A 23,419-nucleotide genomic window follows, 5' to 3' on the forward strand; every position below is an offset into this window, starting at 1 on the left:
TATTTAGGTTGTATCACTATGGTTGTATATGTTCTCCTTAACTTTTTAAATTTATCTCATAATAAAATGATATAATAGACATATAATAATGCATATGACGCTTAGAAATTGAAAATCTTGGCTCAGAAATACAACATGAAAAATAAAGAAAACTGGGTATACTGTATACACTAACTGGTGATTAAACTGATGAGACAGAAATGGATGTAGGTTAAATGACACTAGTGTAGCTTCCTTGCAGTGGGTGTACATTCTGTTTAGTTATGTAAGGAATAAAACAAGACTGGGCATGCTGTTAGAGGAAAATAATCAATGACGAAGTGGTGTGATTCCAACAAAAACTGCATCCAGAAGTGTTTTGTTACAATTATCATTACAATTTTAAATTAGTTGATGAATGGCACATCAAGATTTTTATCCTTTTGTAGGTACATTTAATGAAGCAAGTTAGTTCTTGTTATCACTTACATTATAGCTGCTATAAACAGTTTTTCTTTAACCAATCTCACATCATCTCCCTCTTGAACTTAATAAGACAGAAAAAGCATGTCATGCTATGGGAAAATCAGAAAGCTCAAAGTCCTCTGTTAGGAAGACTCTCCCATGGCAGAAAACATACTAACTGATTTGATTTGATTTGATTTATTGACACTGCTCAAGGTTGATACAAAAAAATAAAAAATAAAATAAATAAATAAATAAATGGTGCTTATGTACCTTGCACATATGTCAAAAGGATAACACAAAAAAGCTCAGATGAACTCATTTCCATTGTGGTCCTTATGCATAAAAAAAAAAAATTAAAATGTATGTCTAAAAGTGTACAACTAAAATCAGTATGGTGTACAATGTATGTGTAAAAAAAATAACACATGCAATACATACAAACATAACAACAAAGACAATAAATAAGTACATTTGAATTACCTTTATGCCATTTTGCTAGACAACCACTTTTTTAATGCTAACTTAAAGGTACTATTGGATGCCATGTTTTTAATATGGTCAGGTAGGTTGTTCCATAGGACTGCCCCTAAATATAAAAAAGAACTTTTACCCATTCGCGTATTGAATCTATGCAAAACAAGATCAGTGGAGCTTCTCCTTGTGGAGTAGCTATGCACCTCATTTACTCTGTTAAAATAATTAAGATAGATTGGGGTCTCACTGTTGATAATTCTATGTACCATATTCAGGTTAAAATATGTTACTCTATCCTCTACGGTTAGCCATTTAAGGCTTCTGAAATGGCAAGGTAAAAGATGGGTGCGTGGGTGTAGATTAAGAATCAACCTGATTAATTTGTTTTGAGAGGTTTGTAACTTCTTTTTAAGTAATTTAGGCAAGTTGTTGTACCAGGAGATGCAGGCATAGTCAAAGTGTCCTTGAACTAAGGCCCCTGCCAGAATCTCCATGGCTTCCCTGTTGATAAAATTAGTTATTCTTGCCAGGAATTTAATTTTCTGATTTAATTTTGTAATAACCCTGGATGCCATACCCTCTCCTGTCATTTTGCTGTCAAGAACACATCCTAAATACAACACAGTGTCCTTGGATAAAATTTCAATATTACCTACTTTAATGTTCAGACCTGGTGATCTCTGTAATTTTACACAGGATCCAAACAAGATTGATTCAGTTTTGCCTAGATGAAGGGACAATTTATTTTCAGCTAGCCATATACTTACTTTCTGTAGTTCAGAACTAAGTGTTCGCTCAACTTCTTCTTTATTATGATGGGATACCAAGAGAGCTGAATCATCTGCATAAAGTAACAAATTGCAGTCACAAGCTGCCTTCATATCATTGATGTACAACAAAAAGAACAGGGGCCCCAAAATGCTCCCCTGGGGGACACCACAAGAGAGAGGAAGGGGCTTGGAAAGGGTTCCACTAACATCTACTACTTGATCCCTCCCGCCCAAATATGACTGTATCCACTGAATAGATGCATTACTAAAACCCATAGCCATAAGTTTAGTTAAAAGAATATTATGATTGACTGTGTCAAATGCCTTCTGAAGGTCCAGTAGTATCATACCACAATATTTCCCTTCATCAATCTCTTTCTTAATAAAATCTGTTAAATAAAGTAAGCATGTATCTGTAGAATAAGATTTTCTAAAACCTGATTGAAACTCATAGAGAAGGTTGTGAGCAGTCAAATAACTGTCAACCTGTTCAAAGACAACCTTCTCTATTATTTTTGAAATACAACATAGGATGGATACTGGTCGGTAGTTACCCTGCTCTAATTTACTATCTTTCTTATACAGAGGGATAACTCTTGCCCTTTTAAAGTCCACAGGGAAAGTGCTTTGTTCAATGGATAAATTAGTGATATGTGTAATGCATGGAGAAATAATTTCAGCTGCGTCTTGAATAAATCTCGCAGGAATATTATCAAGCCCGGTTGCTTTATTTGGATTGAGACCTTTCAGCATTTTAAGAATTTTGTCATTGGATACCTTAACCAGAGAGAATGAGTCTGCCGAGGCTCCCTTACCCTGATAAAATGACTGTAAAAAAAACTGAGTCATATAGTCCCATTTGGCTGGGCAACTTTTTTACTAATGTGTTGGCTATAGTTGTAAAATAGTTGTTCAAATTATTGGCCACTTCAGATTTATCAGATATGACTTTCCCTCCGATATCCAAACTCAGATTCAATTATTTTGTTTTAACTCTATTACTATATCCCACAAGCTTTAAGGTCTTCCATAATTTCCTTGAATTATTCCTATTCTCAAATATTTTCTCATTGAAAAAACTTGACTTCGCTTTTTTTATCAGTTGAATTACCTCATTCCTTTGTTTTTTATAATTGACAAACATCTGCTCATCCTTGTTTTTCCTAAATATATCATAAAGATTATTTCTCTTCTGTATAGCTTTTAATATATCTCCATTCATCCATGGCTCTGTCCTGACTTTGATTCTAATATTTTTTACTGGGGCAACTATGTCAATGGCCTTAAGAAACATATATTTAAAAAGAAACCAAGCTTTATCCACCTTTGTACTATTGAATATTGGAGACCATTCTAAATTCTTTAACAGGTCACAGAAAGCCTCTTTACTGTAGTTTTTAAATGATCTTGCTTTACTTGTATTGTGACAATTAAACTTGTGTTTCTGAATTTTACGTGTACAGTAGATCATTGAATGATCACTAAGACCATATTTTAAAACTCCACTATTAGATATTTTAGATTTATCTGAGACCAAAATTAAATCTATGATGGTTTGAGTATTAGTACAGACCCTTGTAAACTGAGTGATAAGCTGCTGAAAATCAAACAAGTTACAAAAATGCTTCAGACTTTTACATATAGAAGAGTCAGCTTTTAAAACATTGGTATTAAAATCTCCGATCAAGATCACTTCAGATTTAACAAAGTCCATCATTTTTATACAATTGTCTTCCAGAAGCTCATAAAAGTTATTTTGGTCAGGTGGTCTGTAACACGTCCCTATCAGAATAGGTTTGGATTTGGGCATTAAGATGTCCACCCAAACAATTTCCAAGTCATTGTGTTCCAAGTCCAGTCGCACATTAAAACCAATATCCGCGCGTATGTAGACACATACTGTTGCAAAGTGGTGACAAGACTGCTTCCATCCATCCATCCATCCATCCATCCATCCATCCATCCGTTATCTATACCACTTATCTGTCAGGGTTGTGAGGGAAGCTGGCGCCAATCCCAGCTGACTTGGGGCAGGGGTTACACCCTGGACAGGTCACCAATCTATTTCAGGACTCTTCCATAAATGGTAAATAAATGTCTCTTTACAGAAAACTTCAGCATCTCAACAATTATACAGTTTTCATTATACAACAACACTTTTGTGTTTATTTATTATTGGGCATAGATTATATGGAGCATCTACCATACAGGTTCCTGTGACTAAGCTGGTGCTAGCAAAATAATAAAGTATTAGAACAAGCACAGGGGTGACACGGTGGTGTAGTGGTTAGCACTGTCACCTCACAGCAAGAAGGTCCTGGGTTTGAGCCCAGCGGCCGATGAGGGCCTTTCTGTATGGAGTTTGCATGCTCTCCCCATGTTTGCGTGGGTTTCCTCTGGGTGCTCCGGTTTCCCCCACAGTCCAAAGACATGCAGGTTAGGTTAACTGGTGACTCTAAATTGACCGTAGGTGTGAATGTGAATGGTTGTCTGTGTCTATGTGTCAGCCCTGTGATGACCTGGCGACTTGTCCAGGGTGTACCCCGCCTCTCGCCCATAGTTACCTGGGATAGGCTACAGCTTGCCTGTGACCCTGTAGGACAGGATAAGCGGCTACAGATAATGGATGGATGGATGGATGGATGGATGGATGGATGGATGGATAGAACAAGCACAGTAATATAAACCTATCACTTGAATTACAGCCAGCACTATTGTCAGAGCTGCTCTTATAGAAAATTAATCAACATATCTTTTGATCAGGCAGATGCACTGTGAGAGAAAAGTTTCCTTCCAGGAAACGTGAGGCAGGATAATGACTGCAATATTTACACTTTTTTGTTAATTACAGTGTTTTAAGAATACTATTGTGATGACAGTGGCTCATGCTACCATACTGCCTTAGCAATCTTTTATTCATTGTTTCACTATAATAAATTTCTAAAAAAAGTTTCTGTGTATACTAACTGGAGGGAATCCACATCATGGCATTTTTACAGTGCTATCATGGCAATTTTACAGTGAATACCTATCAGCCATAGCATTAAAACCACCTTCCTAATATTGTGTAAGTGCCCCCTGTGCTGCCAAGACAACTCTGACCCATCGAAGCATGGACTCCACAGACTTCTAAAGGTGTGCTGTGGTATCAGGCACCAAGACATTAGCAGCAGCTACTTTACGTCCTGTAAGTTGCAAGGTGGGGCCTCCATGGATTGGACTTGTTTGTCCATCACATCCCGCAGATGCTCAATTGGATTGAGATCTGGGGAATTTGGAGGACAAGTCAGCACCTTGAACTCTTTGACATGCTCCTCAAGCTGTTCCTGAACAATTTGTGCAGTGTGGCAGGGCACAACAATGCATAGGTAGGTGGTACATGTCAAAATAACATCCACTTGAATGCCAGGATCCAAAGTTTCCCAGCAGAACATTTCCCAGAGCATCACACTGCCTCTGCTAGCTTGCCTTCTTCCCACAGTGCATCCTGGGGCCATTTCTTCCCCAGGTAAGTGATGAACACACACCCAGCTGTCCAAATGATGTAAAAGAAAATGTGATTCATCAGTCCAGGCCACCTTATTCCATTGCTCCTTGGTCCAGTTCTGATGCTCATGTGCCCATTCTAAGCACTTTTGGTGGTGGACAGGGGTCAGCATGAGCAGTCTGACCGGTCTGCAGCTACAAAGCCCCATATGTAGCAAGCTGTGTTCTGTGTGTTCTGACACCATTGTATCATAGCCAGTATTAGCTTTTTCACCAATTTGTGCTACAGTAGCTGTTCTATAGAATTGGACTAGACAAGCTAGTCTTTGCTCTGCATGCTCATCAGTGAACCTTGGGGCCCACAACCCTGTTTCTGGTTCACCGGCTGTTCTTACTTGGACCACTTTTGATAGGTACAGTGGGTACGGAAAGTATTCAGACCCCTTTAAATTTTTCACTCTTTGTTTCATTGCAGCCATTTGCTAAAATCAAAAAAGTTCATTTTATTTCTCATTAATGTACACTCAGCACCCCATCTTGACAGAAAAAAACAGAAATGTAGAAATTTTTGCAAATTTATTAAAAAAGAAAAACTCAAATATCACATGGTCATAAGTATTCAGACCCTTTGCTGTGACACTCATATTTAACTCACATGCTGTCCATTTCTTCTGATCCTCCTTGAGATGGTTCTACTCCTTCATTGGAGTCCAGCTGTGTTTAATTAAACTGATTGGACTTGATTAGGAAAGGCACACCTGTCTATATAAGACCTTACAGCTCACAGTGCATGTCAGAGCAAATGAGAATCATGAGGTCGAAGGAACTGCCCAAGGAGCTCAAAGACAGAATTGTGGCAAGGCATAGATCTGGCCAAGGTTACAAAAGAATTTCTGCAGCACTCAAGGTTCCTAAGAGCACAGTGGCCTCCATAATGCTTAAATGGAAGAAGTTTGGGACGACCAAAACTCTTCCTAGACCTGGCCGTCCAGCCAAACTGAGCAATCGTGGGAGAAGAGCCTTGGTGAGAGAGGTAAAGAAGAACCCAAAGATCACTGTGGCTGAGCTCCAGAGATGCAGTAGGGAGATGGGAGAAAGTTCCACAAAGTCAACTATCACTGAAGCCCTCCACCAGTTGGGGCTTTATGGCAGAGTGGCCCGACGGAAGCCTCTCCTCAGTGCAAGACATATGAAAGCCCGCATAGAGTTTGCCAAAAAACACATGAAGAACTCCCAGACTATGAGAAATAAGATTCTCTGGTCTGATGAGACAAAGATTGAACTTTTTGGCGTTAATTCTAAGCGGTATGTGTGGAGAAAACCAGGCACTGCTCATCACCTGCCCAATACAATCCCAACAGTGAAACATGGTGGTGGCAGCATCATGCTATGGGGGTGTTTTTCAGCTGCAGGGACAGGACGACTGATTGCAATTGAAGGAAAAATGAATGCGGCCAAGTACAGAGATATCCTGGAAGAAGACCTCTTCCAGAGTGCTCAGGACCTCCGACTGGGCCGAAGGTTCACCTTCCAACAAGACAATGACCCTAAGCACACAGCTAAAATAACAAAGGAGTGGCTTTGGAACAACTCTGTGACCATTCTTGACTGGCCCAGCCAGAGCCCTGACCTAAACCCAATTGAGCATCTCTGGAGAGACCTGAAAATGGCTGTCCACCAACATTCACCATCCAACCTGACGGAACTGGAGAGGATCCCTAAATCCAGGTGTGAAAAACTTGTTGCATCATTCCCAAGAAGACTCATGGCTGTACTAGCTCAAAAGGGTGCTTCTACTCAATACTGAGCAAAGGGTCTGAATACTTATGACCATGTGATATGAGTTTTTCTTTTTTAATAAATTTGCAAAAATTTCTACATTTCTGTTTTTTTCTGTCAAGATGGGGTGCTGAGTGTACATTAATGAGAAATAAAATGAACTTTTTTAATTTTAGCAAATGGCTGCAATGAAACAAAGAGTGAAAAATTTAAAGGGGTCTGAATACTTTCCGTACCCACTGTAATAATCACTGCGTACCAGAAATGCCCCACAATACCTACCATTTTGGAGATGCACTGACAGTCATCTAGCCATCATAATTTGGCCCTTGCCAAAGTTGCTCAGATCCTTATGCTTGCCCATGTTTCCTGCTTCCAACACATTAACTTTGAGAATTGACTGTTCATGTCAGATTTTTGCAGGCAGCTGATGGATGCAATTGTGAGGGACAGTGTGTGTGAAGCAAACTGACAAATAAATCCAAATTGAGATCCACAAACACAGTCAGGGCAAAGCAAGGGTCGAGTTGGGCGCAGTCAGAATGTCAAAGGGAAGGCAGAAATCAGAGTCAGAAAACATGGAAGCTACGGTAAGTCAAAATTGGGGAGAATCAGCATAGAGAATAAAGGCCTGGCATTGTTAAGTAAGGCACACTGAGCGATACTTTGCAATGAGCAAACTGAGGAACTGTTCTTAAATAGTGTGTGGTGATTGTGGGAAATGAAGAGCAGGTGTAGTGCAGATTAGAATTTGGGAGAGGGAGGGCAGTGTGGTGTCTGTTGGTGGTTGTAGTCTGCGTTGGCCATGTTTGAAGGTTGTCGTGAACTCCAGGCTTCCGCATCCTGCACAAGTGTTGACATGACAGACAACACTTTCGTGTACTTGACATCCAAGTATGCACTGAAATTGGGTGAGCTGTGTGGCTGAATGTTTCAATGAATTCTGCACATATTCTGCCCATTGTAGGAATTGAGCCTAATCCTTTTGAGTTTCCAAGCGAAACACCTGATTTCTTTGTTGGCCCGTTCCACCTGGCCATTGGATTGTGGGTTACAGCCAGACATTAGGATTATTGATACCCCCAGTTTGTCCATGAACTTGGACCATAATTTGCATATGAATTGAGGACCCCAGTCACTGACTGTGTCCTCTGGGATGCCAAAGTAAAGGAAGACTTGTGTAAAAATAAGTTCTTCTGTTTCCAGAACTGTGGGTAGGCCAGGTAATGGGATGAGCCTAAGAGACTTGGAAAAACAGTCAGTGATCACCATGACGGTTGTATGGTTCTGGGATTTGGGAAGATCTGTGATGAAATCGATTGCCTGGTGGGACTGGGGGCATTAGGGTGTGGGGAGGGACATTAGTTTTCCTGTAGCATGCTGGCATGTAAACGGTGCTGCTGGGATCGGGACTTTCCACTGAGGTGGGGGCCAGGGTGAGCTCAGGCAGATGGACACACTGCTGCTAGCAGGAGGTGGGCCATTGGAGAATTTCTCTGTTTTGCCAGGAGATGTGAGGGTCATGGAGCTGCAGCCAGGAAATCTTAGAATGATGGCTTGGTTTTGGATTCGGGTGACAAAGAAGGAGATTGTTTATCTGTGTAAAGTGCTGACCTGGCGTTCCAGTGGTTGTGTGTGTGTTGTAACAACCCCCTCACAGATGGGTCCACCAATGGCTTTGATGTTTACAGGTTGCAGAAGTTCTTGCATGGGTATCCAGAGCCTCTGGATGACCTCACTGTCAATGAAGTTGCCACCAGCCCCGGAATCTATCAGAGCAGAGAGAACATTTCGATAGGTTTAAAAGTACATTTAACTTGAGAAATAAGTAGTGGGGAGAAGTAGTGGGACTCACTGGGAAAGAGGTGGGGTGCTCATCGTTCACTTGGTTCTGGCAGGTCTCCTAGGGACTATGAGCCGGACAGGACAGTTGGCTAGGAGATGGTTGGCTCCTCTACAGTAAAAGCACAAGCCCTCTTTGCGTCTCCATTCCTGCTCAAAGCATGCTATATGGGTGTTAGAAATCTCCATAGGTGTAGGAGCTGCTGTGGCCAGAGCATTCACTGAGGAACCTTGCAGTGATGGCCTGTGCCAGAGGAGGTTGTCTAAGCTGATGGCTAGGTCCGTGAGAGAATCCAGGGTTTGCTGCTCATCATGGCAAGTTCAAATGAGCAGATCGCCCCGAAGAAAGGTGGCCTTCAGGTGCAGTTCTTTCCACCCACTCCCAGCAGCAAGTGCACAGAAATCCAAAGCATATTTGGCTGCTCGTCTATCCCCTGCTGTAAGGTTAAATAGTATGTGGTGATTGTGGAAAATGAGGAGCAGGTGCAGCAGAGGTTACATTACATTACATTACAGGCATTTGGCAGATGCTCTTATCCAGAGCAACGTACAACATACCCAGAACAGCCTGGGGAGCAGTTGAGGGTTAGGCGCCTTGCTTAAGGGCTGGTCCATTAGAATTCAGGAGAGGGAGGGTGGTGTTATGTCTGTTGGTGATTGTCGTCTGTGGTGGCCATGTTTGAAGGCTGCCACGAACTCCGGGCTTCCACGTCCTGCATGAGTGTTGATGTGACAGTCCACTTGTTGCCTAATATATCCCACCTCTTTGCAGATGCCAGTGTAACAAGATAATCAATGTTATTCACTTCATCTGTCAGTAGTTTTAATATTATGGCTCATGATCTGGTGTTGACAACCTCAAACACATTTGTGGCATCCTTAAAAAGAAACATCCATTAACTCCATGTGCCTTCTCACAGCTGACTTCACTGGGGTCGTGTCGTGTATTCTGTCTCATTTTTATTGTCACATAACATTATAACATTTCAGACTCCTTATACATGCCATGTCTGAAAGTTTCCACCTAAACTACAGCAAAATTACTATTCCAAGTCAGGTTATTGTCTCAGTGAAGCCCTTTTACAACTACTGCTATATTTCTTTCCCCTGATGCTGCAGAATTGGATGAAAGGTATGAACGAAAAGGTAGGATAACTATGTGAATCGTTAAAATGTCATAAATATATTTACTCATTCCTTATGTGTCTATCTGTTTTCATGATGTGCTTTATCTTCTGAGAAGCATGTGTGAAGATAATTTTCATATCTTCATAGAAGATGTAATGTTGAATAAAGTTTACTCTAAGTCAGATTTATTAGTATAGAGATGTGTACATTTTGTCTTATATATTATCTCGATGTCTTATATGGAATTTTTAGTATGTGCAAATAGTGTGTGTTATGATATATTTTGGCTCATAGTGTGCGGTATTTCTGTACAATATATCATGCCCTATTCATACGTAAAGTGGTCTTTTGCTGCATGAAACTTTTTGTCTTTCTTTGTGTCAAGTGTATTCTTCTGAACTTGTCTGAACTAATCACGAGATTAGCTGAACTAAGCACTGTGCTCTACTGAATAGAAATTAATATAGCTTTCTCCTGTGCTATGATATTTAGGACCTGGCTGTTCTTCCTGAGAAGGATAGGACACCTTTGGCAGAGGGGGGACTGAACCTGAGTGGGGGACAGAAAGCACGGGTTGCCCTAGCCAGGTACCGTACATGCTCAAAAAAGGAAACTATTCCTAATTTTATAGTCTTGAATGTATCTAATTTTAAGACTTGAATGTAATGTGGTTGTATCTTATCTATGACAGGGATTATAAACAAGACAGAAGTTCTGGATTGATCCTCTTGATATATAAGATCTGATTTGAAAATATTTCAAAAAAAATTTTCAATAATAACTTAACTATTTCAGTATTCCAAGAATTATGGACAGAATTTCTAGGCGCAGCCAGGGGCCGGAAGGAATCCTGTTTGGGAACCACAGGATTTCATCTCTGCTTTTTGCAGATGATGATGTCCTGTTGGCTTCTTCAAACCAGGACCTTCAGCATGCACTGGGGCGGTTTGCAGACGAGTGTGAAGCGGCTGGGATGAGAATCAGCACCTCCAAGTCCGAGGCCATGGTTCTCGACCGGAAAAGGGTGGCTTACCCTCTCCAGGTTGGTGGAGAAGTCCTGCCTCAAGTGGAGGAGTTTAAGTATCTTGGGATCTTGTTCACGAGTGAGGGAAGGAGATCGACAGGCGGATTGGTGCAGCCTCCGCAGTGATGTGGTCACTTTACCAGTCCGTCGTGGTGAAGAAGGAGCTGAGCCAAAAAGCGAAGCTCTGAATTTACCGGTCGATCTACATTCCAACTCTCACCTATGGTCATGAGCTATGGGTAATGACCAAAAGAACAAGATCGCGGATACAAGCGGCCGAAATGAGTTTCCTTCGCAGGGTGGCTGGGCACTCCCTTAGAGATGGGGTGAGAGGCACAGTCACTCGGGAGGAGCTCGGAGTAGAGCCGCTGCTCCTCCACATCGAGAGGAATCAGCTGAGGTGGCTTGGGCATCTCTTTCGGATGCCTCCTGGACGCCTCCCTGGGGAGGTGTTCCAGGCATGTCCCCCCGGGAGGAGGCCCCGGGGAAGACCCAGGACACGCTGGAGGGACTATGTCTCTCGGCTGGCCTGGGAATACCAGGAAGGATAAGGGGAAGAAAACAAGACGAGACAAGTATTCCAAGAATAATGAGTGTGAGCAAGTGGACTATTTTAACCAAGAGGATCCAAAATCTGTTTAGAGGACAAACAAGTTATCAGAGAATATTTATAAATCGTTCGAAAATGGAAAAATGTTTAAAACTTGTATCCATTTTTTGCTGAAATTATATCTTAACATACACTATTTGTTACTTGTGATAAAGACCGAACATCACTGAAACCTAACAAACTCAATATCTGATTGCTATACCTGTCACTTTTTGTCTACTTTATTTTCTCATAAGTTTATATAAACACTTGTACTCAAATATATCTTAATTTAATAATTTAAATCACTATAAATTCAAATTTTAATGAATCTGCATTACTGTAAAATTGGTTATAAAAACGTAAAGATTTTTTTATTAAAGATTAATTAATGTAAAGATTAATTTTTTAAACTAAAGTTATGTGTTGTTTTAATCTCTTAGGGCTGTGTACAGAGATGCTGATACCTACCTGCTGGATGCCCCTTTCACACATTTAGATATTGCTACAGAGAAAGAGATATTTGACAAGTATGCATATCAAATATGAAAAATGTCACATGCAGTATAACGTGATTGTGGCAGTCCTTTTATGTGTTAACTGCTGTATTATATGGCTTTCGCATTTGAAATATTGTGATATATATTCATTGAGTTGATTAAGTTTGGTTTTAAACGGCTTGTAAGCAGATGTCTTTCTCCCAGGTGTATGTGCAGGCTCATGGCCTCCAAGACCCGCATTGTGGTCACCAACAAAATCGAACACCTAAAGCGGGCCGACAAGATCCTGCTGCTACACAACGGTGAATGTTTTTTTTATGGCACGTTCTCAGAGCTGCAGTCACGGCGACCTGACTTCAGCTCTTTGTTGCTGGGTCTGGAAGCCTACGACAACATTACTGCTGAGCGCCGCTGCTCTATCCTTACTGAGACACTACGCAGAGTATCTGTGGATGAAACCGCAGGGATACATCCTGATCATCCCTCCTACCGGCAGGTGCCTCCTCCCACCTACATAGATGAGAGGAAGGCTTCAGTGATCATCAACCCACTGGCGGTCGACCGTAAGGCTTCTTTCATCCAGGTGATCGAAGAGGAGGCCAAGCGGCCACTGCCTGACCGCAAGTTCTCTCTGGTGCCTGAGAACGAATTGGTGGACGAGTCATTCATGGGGAATGATATGTATCACAACCACGGTGTGCATATGGCAGGTCAGAGAAGGCAGTCTGTGCTGGCCTTTATGACCAACACACAGGGTCTAGGTAGACGTGACCAGCTCCAGTCCTCCTTCCACAGCCGCCTGTCCATTGTGCCCCAGAGTGAGCTGGCTTCCGAGCTGGACATCTATACCCGTAGACTGTCCAAAGACAGTGTCTACAACATCACCAGAGAAATAGATGAGGAGAATATTGAGGTAAAACATGTCAGACATGATGATACTTCCATTGTTCCATAAACCCTGAAAACTAGCCCTTCTCTTGATTCACCCTACTGCAGTTGACAGTTCAGAACCTAAGCTTAAATCATATCATCTTAATGAAATGTATAACACAGGCATCTAGCAGACTGAATCCAGGATATGGGCTGGGGCAATGTATTTTCACAAACTGAACTGAAAAAATACTGTAGCAGAGGCTGTTCAGTGTTTGAGAAAATGGAAGTAGACTCTAATTTACTAAACATGACCCAGTGCAACTTCTTATCCTATTCTATTATCCATTCACATGCATTTTTGAAAATTGAGTGAGTTTTACATAATTCAGATGTAAAACTCATCAGACGGGCGGCATGGTGGTGTAGTGGTTAGCGCTGTCGCCTCACAGCAAGAAGGTCTGGGTTCGAGCCCCGTGGCCGGCGAGGGCCTTTCTGTGCGGAGTTTGCATGTTCTCCCCGTGTCCGCGTGGGTTTCCTCCGGGTCCTCCGGTTTCCCCCACAGTCCAAAGACATGCAGGTTAGGTTAACTGGTGACTCTAAATTGACCGTAGGTGTGAATGTGAGTGTGAATGGTTGTCTGTGTCTATGTGTCAGCCCTGTGATGACCTGGCGACTTGTCCCGGGTGTACCCCGCCTTTCGCCCGTAGTCAGCTGGGATAGGCTCCAGCTTGCCTGTGACCCTGTAGAAGGATAAAGCGGCTAGAGATAATGAGATGAGCTCATCAGACAAAAGACATTAAGTCAGAAAGGGAAGAATTTTCACAGATTTTTTTTTTTTTTAATTTCACCAATCTGGTTAGTGAAGGGCAGCACGGTGGTGTAGTGGTTAGCGCTGTCGTCTCACAGCAAGAAGGTCCGGGTTCGAGCCCCGTGGCCGGCGAGGGCCTTCCTGTGCGGAGTTTGCATGTTCTCCCTGTGTCCGCGTGGGTTTCCTCCGGGTGCTCCGGTTTCCCCCACAGTCCAAAGACATGCAGGTTAGGTTAACTGGTGACTCTAAATTGACCGTAGCTGTGAATGTGAGTGTGAATGGTTGTCTGTGTCTATGTGTCAGCCCTGTGATGACCTGGCGACTTGTCCAGGGTGTACCCCGCCTTTTGCCCGTAGTAAGCTGGGATAGGCTCCAGCTTGCCTGCGACCCTGTAGAACAGGATAAAGCGGCTAGAGATAATGAGATGAGATGGTTAGTGAAGTAAAAACAAACAAACAAACAAAACCCCACACAGAATGTACAGTGAAGGAAGGGTTTATTTTATGCTTCAGGGTCAAAACACATGTATCTGCATGACACTAGTAAAAAGTGGTAATGCAAGCTACTATGAACTGATGCCTTATTTAAAGCCAAAAATTAACAATCATTTGTTAAGCATTAAAAAGTGACTGTTGTTACCATTCAGTCAGGTTACTTGCATATCCAGATTTTTGTAAGGGAAGGATTTTATGAAACTGGACCTTCACACACTATACATAAATATCCCAGATCTATACTATGTGGAGCAATAGGAATTTAGTGATTATGTGCTGGTGACAGTGGCAGAAAGGTGAATTTACAATGCCAGATCTGTTAGGTACATAGTAGTTGCATTATGCCAGTCTATTTATGGGAACCATGTTCACTCATTCAGATCTCAGTTCAGTTTCGCATAGCCAGTAATAGGAGGTTGGAGGAAGCCCACACAGACACAGGTAGAACATCCAAAACTCCACACAGTCAGTAACCCATGCTCAGTATTGAACTGGGGGACCCTGGAGATGTGAGGCTACAATGCTACCTGCTGTACCAGTCTACCACCATCCATCCATTATCCGTAGCCGCTTATCCTGTACAGGGTCGCAGGCAAGCTGGAGCCTATCCCAGCTGACTGTGAGTGAGAGGCGGGGTACACCCTGGACAAGTCGCCAGGTCATCGCACGGCTGACACATAGAGACAAACAACCATTCACACAAACACCTACGGTCAATTTAGAGTCACCAGTTAACCTAACCTGCATGTCTTTGGACTGTGGGGGAAACCGGAGCACCCGGAGGAAACCCACGCAGACACGAGGAGAACATACAAACTCCACACAGAAAGGCCCCCGTCGGCCACGGGGCTCGAACCCAGAAACTGCTTGCTGTGAGGCGACAGTGCTACTACACCATGCCGCCCCCGCTGTACCACTTTACCACCATATAAACCTTTTTATTCTGTCCACATTCACTGGATATGAGCAATCACACACTCTGATTGGCTACTAGGATATCAGCTCATATTCCGTGAGTAGAGAAAAAGAAAATGGCAGAGCGTGTTGCTGAACCAACCGAGGATGACATAAAAACTCAATTTGAAAACAATACCCCAAAAATACAAAAAAACGCAACAAAATATGGAATAACAGTATGTGACGGTAAGAACATATCTTTTTTAAAAAAAAATTCAGGAATTATTATCATCGCATTTTTCACAAATTGCTACTGTCATTTCATCGGTTTGCTTACATTTTAAGCGAAAATGATTTTGTCTGACTTTTTTATAAAGTTTATATTTATAACATTTGCAAAAAATAAAAATGCTCTGGGCGGCACGGTGATGTAGTGGTTAGTGCTGTCGCCTCACAGCAAGAAGGTCCGGGTTCGAGCCCCGTGGCCTTTCTGTGCGGAGTTTGCATGTTCTCCCCGTGTCCGCGTGGGTTTCCTCTGGGTGCTCCGGTTTCCCCCACAGTCCAAAGATATGCAGGTTAGGTTAACTGGTGACTCTAAATTGACCGTAGGTGTGAGTGTGAATGGTTGTCTGTGTCTATGTGTCAGCCCTGTGATGACCTGGCGACTTGTCCAGGGTGTACCCCGCCTTTCGCCCGTAGTCAGCTGGGATAGGCTCCAGCTTGCCTGCGACTCTGTAGAACAGGATAAAGCGGCTAGAGATAATGAGATGAGAAAAATGCTCTGTTTCTCAAAATCCAGTGAATGTGGGGAGAATAAAACAGTTCAATCACTCAATCTTGTTGTACATGGCTTAAAGCCACCTCAGCGCTATGCACCTTGTCGGCTATCAGCTCATGTACGACTCAATTTCGTGGAATAACTTAAATATCTGAGAAAAGAGTAAACATTCTTAATTGACACCTACATGATTTTAAATCCATGCTGTTTTTTTTTTAAAGAAAAGAAGAAGTCTTTATTTGTCACATATACGTTACAGCACGGTGGCACGGTGGTGTAGTGGTTAGCGCTGTCGCCTCACAGCAAGAAGGTCCGGGTTCGAGCCCCGTGGCCGGCGAGGGCCTTTCTGTGCGGAGTTTGCATGTTCTCCCCGTGTCTGCGTGGGTTTCCTCCGGGTGCTCCGGTTTCCCCCACAGTCCAAAGACATGCAGGTTAGGTTAACTGGTGACTCTAAATTGACCGTAGGTGTGAATGTGAGTGTGAATGGTTGTCTGTGTCTATGTGTCAGCCCTGTGATGACCTGGCGACTTGTCCAGGGTGTACCCCGCCTTTCGCCTGTAGTCAGCTGGGATAGGCTCCAGCTTGCCTGCGACCCTGTAGAACAGGATAAAGCGGCTAGAGATAATGAGATGGGATGAGACGTTACAGCACTTTTCTTCACATATCCCAGCTTGGGTATAATTGTGGGTATAAATCAAATGTCGTATTGAATATAACACTTGAGAATAACTAGGAATGTATTTTTTTTACAGGCATGCTTTGCAGATGAACAAATAGAGGATACTTTTGAAACCACAAAATGGAACACGTATGTCAGATATGTGTCGAACAACAAAAGTCTCATATATGTTCTGATCTTCATCCTCATCATTTACGCTATTGAGGTAATCATGCTAATCATTATTCATCTTTGCATGTACTTGAATCAGTGTTTATTTTATTGAACTCTGATCTTCCAAAAAAATAATGTAATCACTCATCACCAGTTAGCTGTGGGTAATTCAGATGTCGTATTGAACATAACATTTGAGTGTGGATGTTTGGATTTTGTGGATTGTATAGAATCTGAGAAATTTGATAAATCAGCCTAACTGTGCATTGTACAACTGACACTGGGTGGCTGGGTTTTGTCTCCCTGTTGGTTGTTTGACTCTCTAACTGAAGCCAGCTGTGATGATGGGCACAACAAAACTATTTACAAACATGAAACCGGTCCATTTGGCAGAAACGCTTGAAAGAGATTCAGTGGTTCAAAGTCCAAAAAAAGGAATCAATTGTCTTTTCCTCAGTTCTTTGCTGAAGATTGCTTAAATTTCTGCTTGTAGGTGGCTGGATCTGTTGTTGGGATTTTTTTGATAACCGAGTGAGTATAAACTAAAGCCCTCCCACCTTCTCATATATAGTAACAAGGCAGTAAGATCAAGAATTATTAAAACAAAGCTTGATAAAAATGCTCAATGTTTAAAACCAACCAAACAAAAAAACGTTTTAAACAAAATATATGAAACAGACAATTACGTATGGTGGTCTTGCAGTAGTGTTTGCTCTAAGTATTCTTAACACCTGCTGTATCCTCTCCATTCTTCTTCAGCGTGATCTGGAAACAGGAGTATGCTGGGACAAATGCCACAAAGCAAACCAACTTATCACTAACTGGCACACAGTATGCTGTCAGTATCCTACCCAACAGCAGCTATTACATCATTTACATCTACGTAGCAACATCGGAGGGCATCTTAGCGCTTGGCTTTTTTCGGGGGCTACCTCTTGTCCACACAATGATCACCATATCCAAGAAACTGCATCAGAAAATGTTGACGTCTGTGTTAAGGGCACCAATGTCTGTCCTCAACACCATGAAGACAGGTGCGTGAGTTACAAATGCAGCAGCAGTATGCCTATGCTTTCATGTGAGGGAGTGTGTGTTGTCACTCTGTTTGCACTCTGTTTTCATTTTTAAAGGTTGTATCATGAACAGGTTCACTAAGGACATGGCTACTATAGATGACATGTTGCCTCTGCTGTTGTTTGACTTTGTACAGGTTTGTAGCCACAAAGAGTTCCAAAACTTGTGTAGCAAAATATTTTTCAGAAAAAAAAAATTAGTTAAGGCACTGAGAAGTATGATTCAAGCCAATTAATCCATCCTTGATTTACCCTGCCTGGATTAGACATTTTCTTTCCTCTATACAGCTGACTTTAGTGGTGCTGGGATGTATTCTGGTCGTGTCTATCATACGACCATACATATTCCTTGGAGCTACACCCTTGGCCTGTGTCTTTATTGTGATGAGGAAATACTTTCTGCGCACAGGTCAGCAGCTGAAGCAAATGGAGACAGAAGGTGAGAAGTAACAGATATTTGGGTGCCAATCTTTGCATATACACATCATCAAATTAGAAGCAAAAGTGTTACAGGTTCCTTGATGCGTACCTACCCTTGAGCAGTGTGTTTATGTAATAACCAGTGCTGCCAGCTTTGTATCAGTGGCAGACACATGATGGTGAGGAACAATCTAAGTATCGGAAATAATCCTGAGAACGAGCGGCGCATTCCAACAGAGGTTATAGGGACATCTAGAAAACAGGAGAGGAGGAGAGGATGAACGAGTCAGGAAGGAGGAGATGGGATATCTCAGAGGAAACAGCATGGGCAGAAATCAGAATTTGGCCTCTTTGCTTGTCTTTGTTCATCTGCAGTATGATATGTCCCAAGTGACGCTACAACCCCACTCCTGACCCAGTCTGTCCAGATCACATCTTGTCCTGCTTCATGAACAGGAAGCAGAAATGCGTTATCCTCAAACACCGATGGCTAGTTTTTACGTCACTCTTTCTAAGGTCACACAGGAAGCAAATGAGGATTTTCCACACTGAACCAGGACAGTTTTGGAACAACTCACCAGGAGCTTTCTTCTTGACCATGCTGTTATCATTCATTGAACTGGGAAAACTAAGCAGGACGGGGTCGATCTTGTTTGTGAAGGGGTGTTAGGAATGTTTGCATGCTCTAATGAGTGTTAAGAATGTGATGATAAATGAGAACGGTTTGAGAATGGCTTGTGGTACCCGCAGAGCATTTGCACACATGCAGGCGAGGACGACATGTTTATGAGCAGGGGCTTGATAGCAAAATGACAGAGGACAGACTTTTGTGTCTTCTTTCTTTTTCCTGCTTTCCTTCTGGGTGGGACCACGTGTGTTAAGTTGCACAAAATGACTCAGAACCTTTAGGAGCACAGGGCTATATTTCAGAATGTACCCAATCAAGAGTCAGTACTCTTGATTCTACTGTTGTGTCTGATACACAAGTAATAATGGAATGTATAATACATCCTTACACTACCATTCAAAAGTTTGGGGTCACCCAGACAATTTTGTGTTTTCCATGAAAAGTCACACTTTTATTTACCACCATAAGTTGTAACATGAATAGAAAATATAGTCAAGACATTTTTCTGGCCATTTTGAGCATTTAATCGACCCCACAAATGTGATGCTCCAGAAAGTCAATCTGCTCAAAGGAAGGTCAGTTTTATAGCTTCTCTAAAGAGCTCAACTGTTTTCAGCTGTGCTAACATGATTGTACAAGGGTTTTCTAATCATCCATTAGCCTTCTGAGGCAATGAGCAAACACATTGTACCATTAGAACACTGGAGTGAGAGTTGCTGGAAATGGGCCTCTATATACCTATGGAGATATTGCACCAAAAACCAGACATTTGCAGCTAGAATAGTCATTTACCACATTAGCAATGCATAGAGTGGATTTCTGATTAGTTTAAAGTGATCTTCATTGAAAAGAACAGTGATTTTCTTTCAAAAATAAGGACATTTCAAAGTGACCACAAACTTTTGAACGGTAGTGTACATCTGAAGGGATGAAGGAAGGATATTCTTGAGGCTACATTGTTTAATAATCGGCATTGACTGACTAAAAGCTTGAACAATAACTACTTCTAAAATTAATATTCTTGGACTCTAGCTATCATCTTTCTGTGAGTCCAATGGCATGAGCCACTGCTAACATGTCCCCCTCCCCCATCCAGCTCGCAGTCCCATCTTCTCCCACCTCATCATCTCACTAAAAGGACTGTGGACGATCCGGGCCTTTGACCGGCAGGCATACTTTGAAACTTTGTTCCATAAAGTCCTCAACACACACACAGCCATCTGGTTCCTCTACCTTTCCACCCTGCGCTGGTTCCTCTTCCGTGCTGACATAATCTATTTCTTCTTCTTCACGCTCGCTGCCTGGATTGCAGTAGGAACCAACCGTAAGCACTCTCTTCTATTTTCCACTCTACAGCTATTCTGAGTGCAGCAGACTTATTGCTTATGCACCCTCTATTAGTGCACTCTGTGTGAACTAGTGAGCTTGATGTATGTGGCCATGCTAGTTGGAGCTGAATCTTGGAAGTTGCAGTGGTTGTAGATAGTGAGGAGATGCTTGAATGCTTGATTTGGCAGGTTTCACAGACAATTTCACTGAGGGGTAATTGCTAGCAGTGTTTGGGGAAATGCCTTTGAAGTGAATTTTGAGGTCATTGTATGCACTGTTGTGCTTGATGTTTACTCACGTGCTTGTGTGTAATTCTACAGAGGATAAAACGGGTGAGGTTGGGATCGTTATAGCCCTGACGATGCTCATCCTAGGCACCTTCCAGTGGTGTGTCGTCACCAGCCTTGCAGTGGATGGAATGGTATGTCCCCCCTCCCTCTGTCTCTCTCTCTCTCTCTCTCTCAAATATTTGACTGTAGCTGAAAAGCAGAAGTTGTCCTGTTCTGTGACGGTGTAAAAAATGAAAAAAAAAAAGTCTGCATAGACTGTTGTCAATGCAGACATTTTTTTCTGCATAAAGTCTGTGTTATTGTCTTATCAGTGTGCAGAACATTACGTTCTTCCACAACTCTTGAGAGGAACTGGTGAAATGTGTTATTGATATGCATAAAACATCTGCCCATCCAAACTCCTGCACACTTGCAGATATTCCCCCTGAAAGTCATGGATACAATTAGACTTACCTCCTTTAGCCTGCACTCAATCACAAGTACAAGAAGTTCAAGCATCATTTGGAAGCCAAACAAATCAACATTGATGTTGAGGCAATTACTTGATTTTCTTACATCATTGCTCTTATTCTCACCTCCAGATGCGTTCTGTGGAGCGTATCTTTAAGTTCATCGACCTGCCGTCCGAGGAGCCTCAACCTAGGCTCGGCCAGAGAAAAGCCTCAACCCTGGTCATTGAGAATCCAGAAGCCTGCAGTGATACTTGTTGGCCCAGCCACGGGCAGATGGAAATACACAATTTAACAGTTAAATACACAGAGGCGGGACATGCCGTGCTCAAGAACCTGTCTTTCAATGTGGAGGGTGGACAGAAGGTATGTGTCAGTGCCAGTGCAGTTGACCATTAGAATTCACAAACCTAAATTTTTCTTAAGGTGATTATAGTTTAAGAAATGGTTCCGTTTCCATTCCTTTATAAAGCTCAAGGCATCCAATGAACCCTTGAACACTTTTTCCAACAAGTGTAGCTTGAAGACCTAAGACAATAGTACTAAAATCTTTAAATATTTTCTATTGCAGCATTTTGATTTCCTACAACCCCGATTCCAAAAAAGTTGGGACAAAGTACAAATTGTAAATAAAAATGGAATGCAATGATGTGGAAGTTTCAAAATTCCATATTTTATTCAGAATAGAACATAGATGACATATCAAATGTTTAAACTGAGAAAATGTATCATTTAAAGAGAAAAATTGGGTGATTTTAAATTTCATGACAACAACATATCTCAAAAAAGTTGGGACAAGGCCATGTTTACCACTGTGAGACATCCCCTTTTCTCTTTACAACAGTCTGTAAACGTCTGGGGACTGAGGAGACAAGTTGCTCAAGTTTAGGGATAGGAATGTTAACCCATTCTTGTCTAATGTAGGATTCTAGTTGCTCAACTGTCTTAGGTCTTTTTTGTCGTATCTTCCGTTTTATGATGCGCCAAATGTTTTCTATGGGTGAAAGATCTGGACTGCAGGCTGGCCAGTTCAGTACCCGGACCCTTCTTCTACGCAGCCATGATGCTGTAATTGATGCAGTATGTGGTTTGGCATTGTCATGTTGGAAAATGCAAGGTCTTCCCTGAAAGAGGCGTCGTCTGGATGGGAGCATATGTTGCTCTAGAACCCAGATATACCTTTCAGCATTGATGGTGTCTTTCCAGATGTGTAAGCTGCCCATGCCACATGCACTAATGCAACCCCATACCATCAGTGATGCAGGCTTCTGAACTGAGCGCTGATAACAACTTGGGTCGTCCTTCTCCTCTTTAGTCCAAATGACACGGCGCCCCTGATTTCCATAAAGAACTTCAAATTTTGATTCGTCTGACCACAGAACAGTTTTCCACTTTGCCACAGTCCATTTTAAATGAGCCTTGGCCCAGAGAAGACGTCTGCGCTTCTGGATCATGTTTAGATACAGCTTCTTCTTTGAACTATAGAGTTTTAGCTGGCAACAGCGGACGGCACGGTGAATTGTGTTCACAGATAATGCTCTCTGGAAATATTCCTGAGCCCATTTTATGATTTCCAATACAGAAGCATGCCTGTATGTGATGCAGTGCCGTCTAAGGGCCCGAAGATCACGGGCACCCAGTATGGTTTTCAGGCCTTGACCCTTACGCACAGAGATTCTTCCAGATTTTCTGAATCTTTTGATGATATTATGCACTGTAGATGATGATATGTTCAAACTCTTTGCAATTTTACACTGTCGAACTCCTTTCTGATATTGCTCCACTATTTGTTGCCGCAGAATTAGGGGGATTGGTGATCCTCTTCCCATCTTTACTTCTGAGAGCCGCTGCCACTCAAAGATGCTCTTTTTATACCCAGTCATGTTAATGACCTATTGCCAATTGACCTAATGAGTTGCAATTTGGTCCTCCAGCTGTTCCTTTTTTGTACCTTTAACTTTTCCAGCCTCTTATTGCCCCGTCCCAACTTTTTTGAGATGTGTTGCTGTCATAAAATTTCAAATGAGCCAATATTTGGCATGAAATTTCAAAATGTCTCACTTTCGACATTTGATATGTTGTCTATGTTCTATTGTGAATACAATATCAGTTTTTGAGATTTGTAAATTATTGCATTCCGTTTTTATTTACAATTTATACTTTGTCCCAACTTTTTTGGAATCGGGGTTGTATTTAATCTTTTTAAAATTAAATTAAATCCAAGCACCATGCAAGCTTTTACTTAACAAAATGTCTCCACGCTTTCCAAAAACTGATGCTGAAAAAAATATACCATTAAAACATGGAACAAACCAAATTATATAGATCACCTGAGCTTTTTTGGAATACTGGCCAGACCACTAGTTTCAGCCTCAAAAAAAAGAACATGTCTGGGGGAAAGGGACATTGGGTCATTCTAAATCTGTTATTCTGTGTCTCTCTTTAATGCCAGTCCACACCTTCTTTCTGATTTTAGAGGATCTTTCCCAGGATACAGTGAACAATTATG

General features: G+C 42.0%; 1 protein-coding gene across 1 annotated transcript in view; it reads left to right on the top strand.

Moving 5' to 3' along the window:
* Positions 1-23,419, top strand: part of cftr (CF transmembrane conductance regulator) — a 67,785-nt gene that overhangs the window by 25,407 nt on the left and 18,959 nt on the right. Inside the window, 10 exon segments of the mRNA XM_060922968.1 lie at positions 10,419-10,513; positions 11,983-12,069; positions 12,244-12,952; positions 16,642-16,896; positions 17,554-17,755; positions 17,852-17,931; positions 18,083-18,233; positions 19,939-20,166; positions 20,492-20,592; positions 21,043-21,276. Coding sequence (XP_060778951.1) covers positions 10,419-10,513; positions 11,983-12,069; positions 12,244-12,952; positions 16,642-16,896; positions 17,554-17,755; positions 17,852-17,931; positions 18,083-18,233; positions 19,939-20,166; positions 20,492-20,592; positions 21,043-21,276 — 2,142 coding nt within the window.

This window comes from Neoarius graeffei, chromosome 6 (genome assembly GCF_027579695.1).
Source record: "Neoarius graeffei isolate fNeoGra1 chromosome 6, fNeoGra1.pri, whole genome shotgun sequence".
NCBI lineage: Eukaryota > Metazoa > Chordata > Actinopteri > Siluriformes > Ariidae > Neoarius > Neoarius graeffei.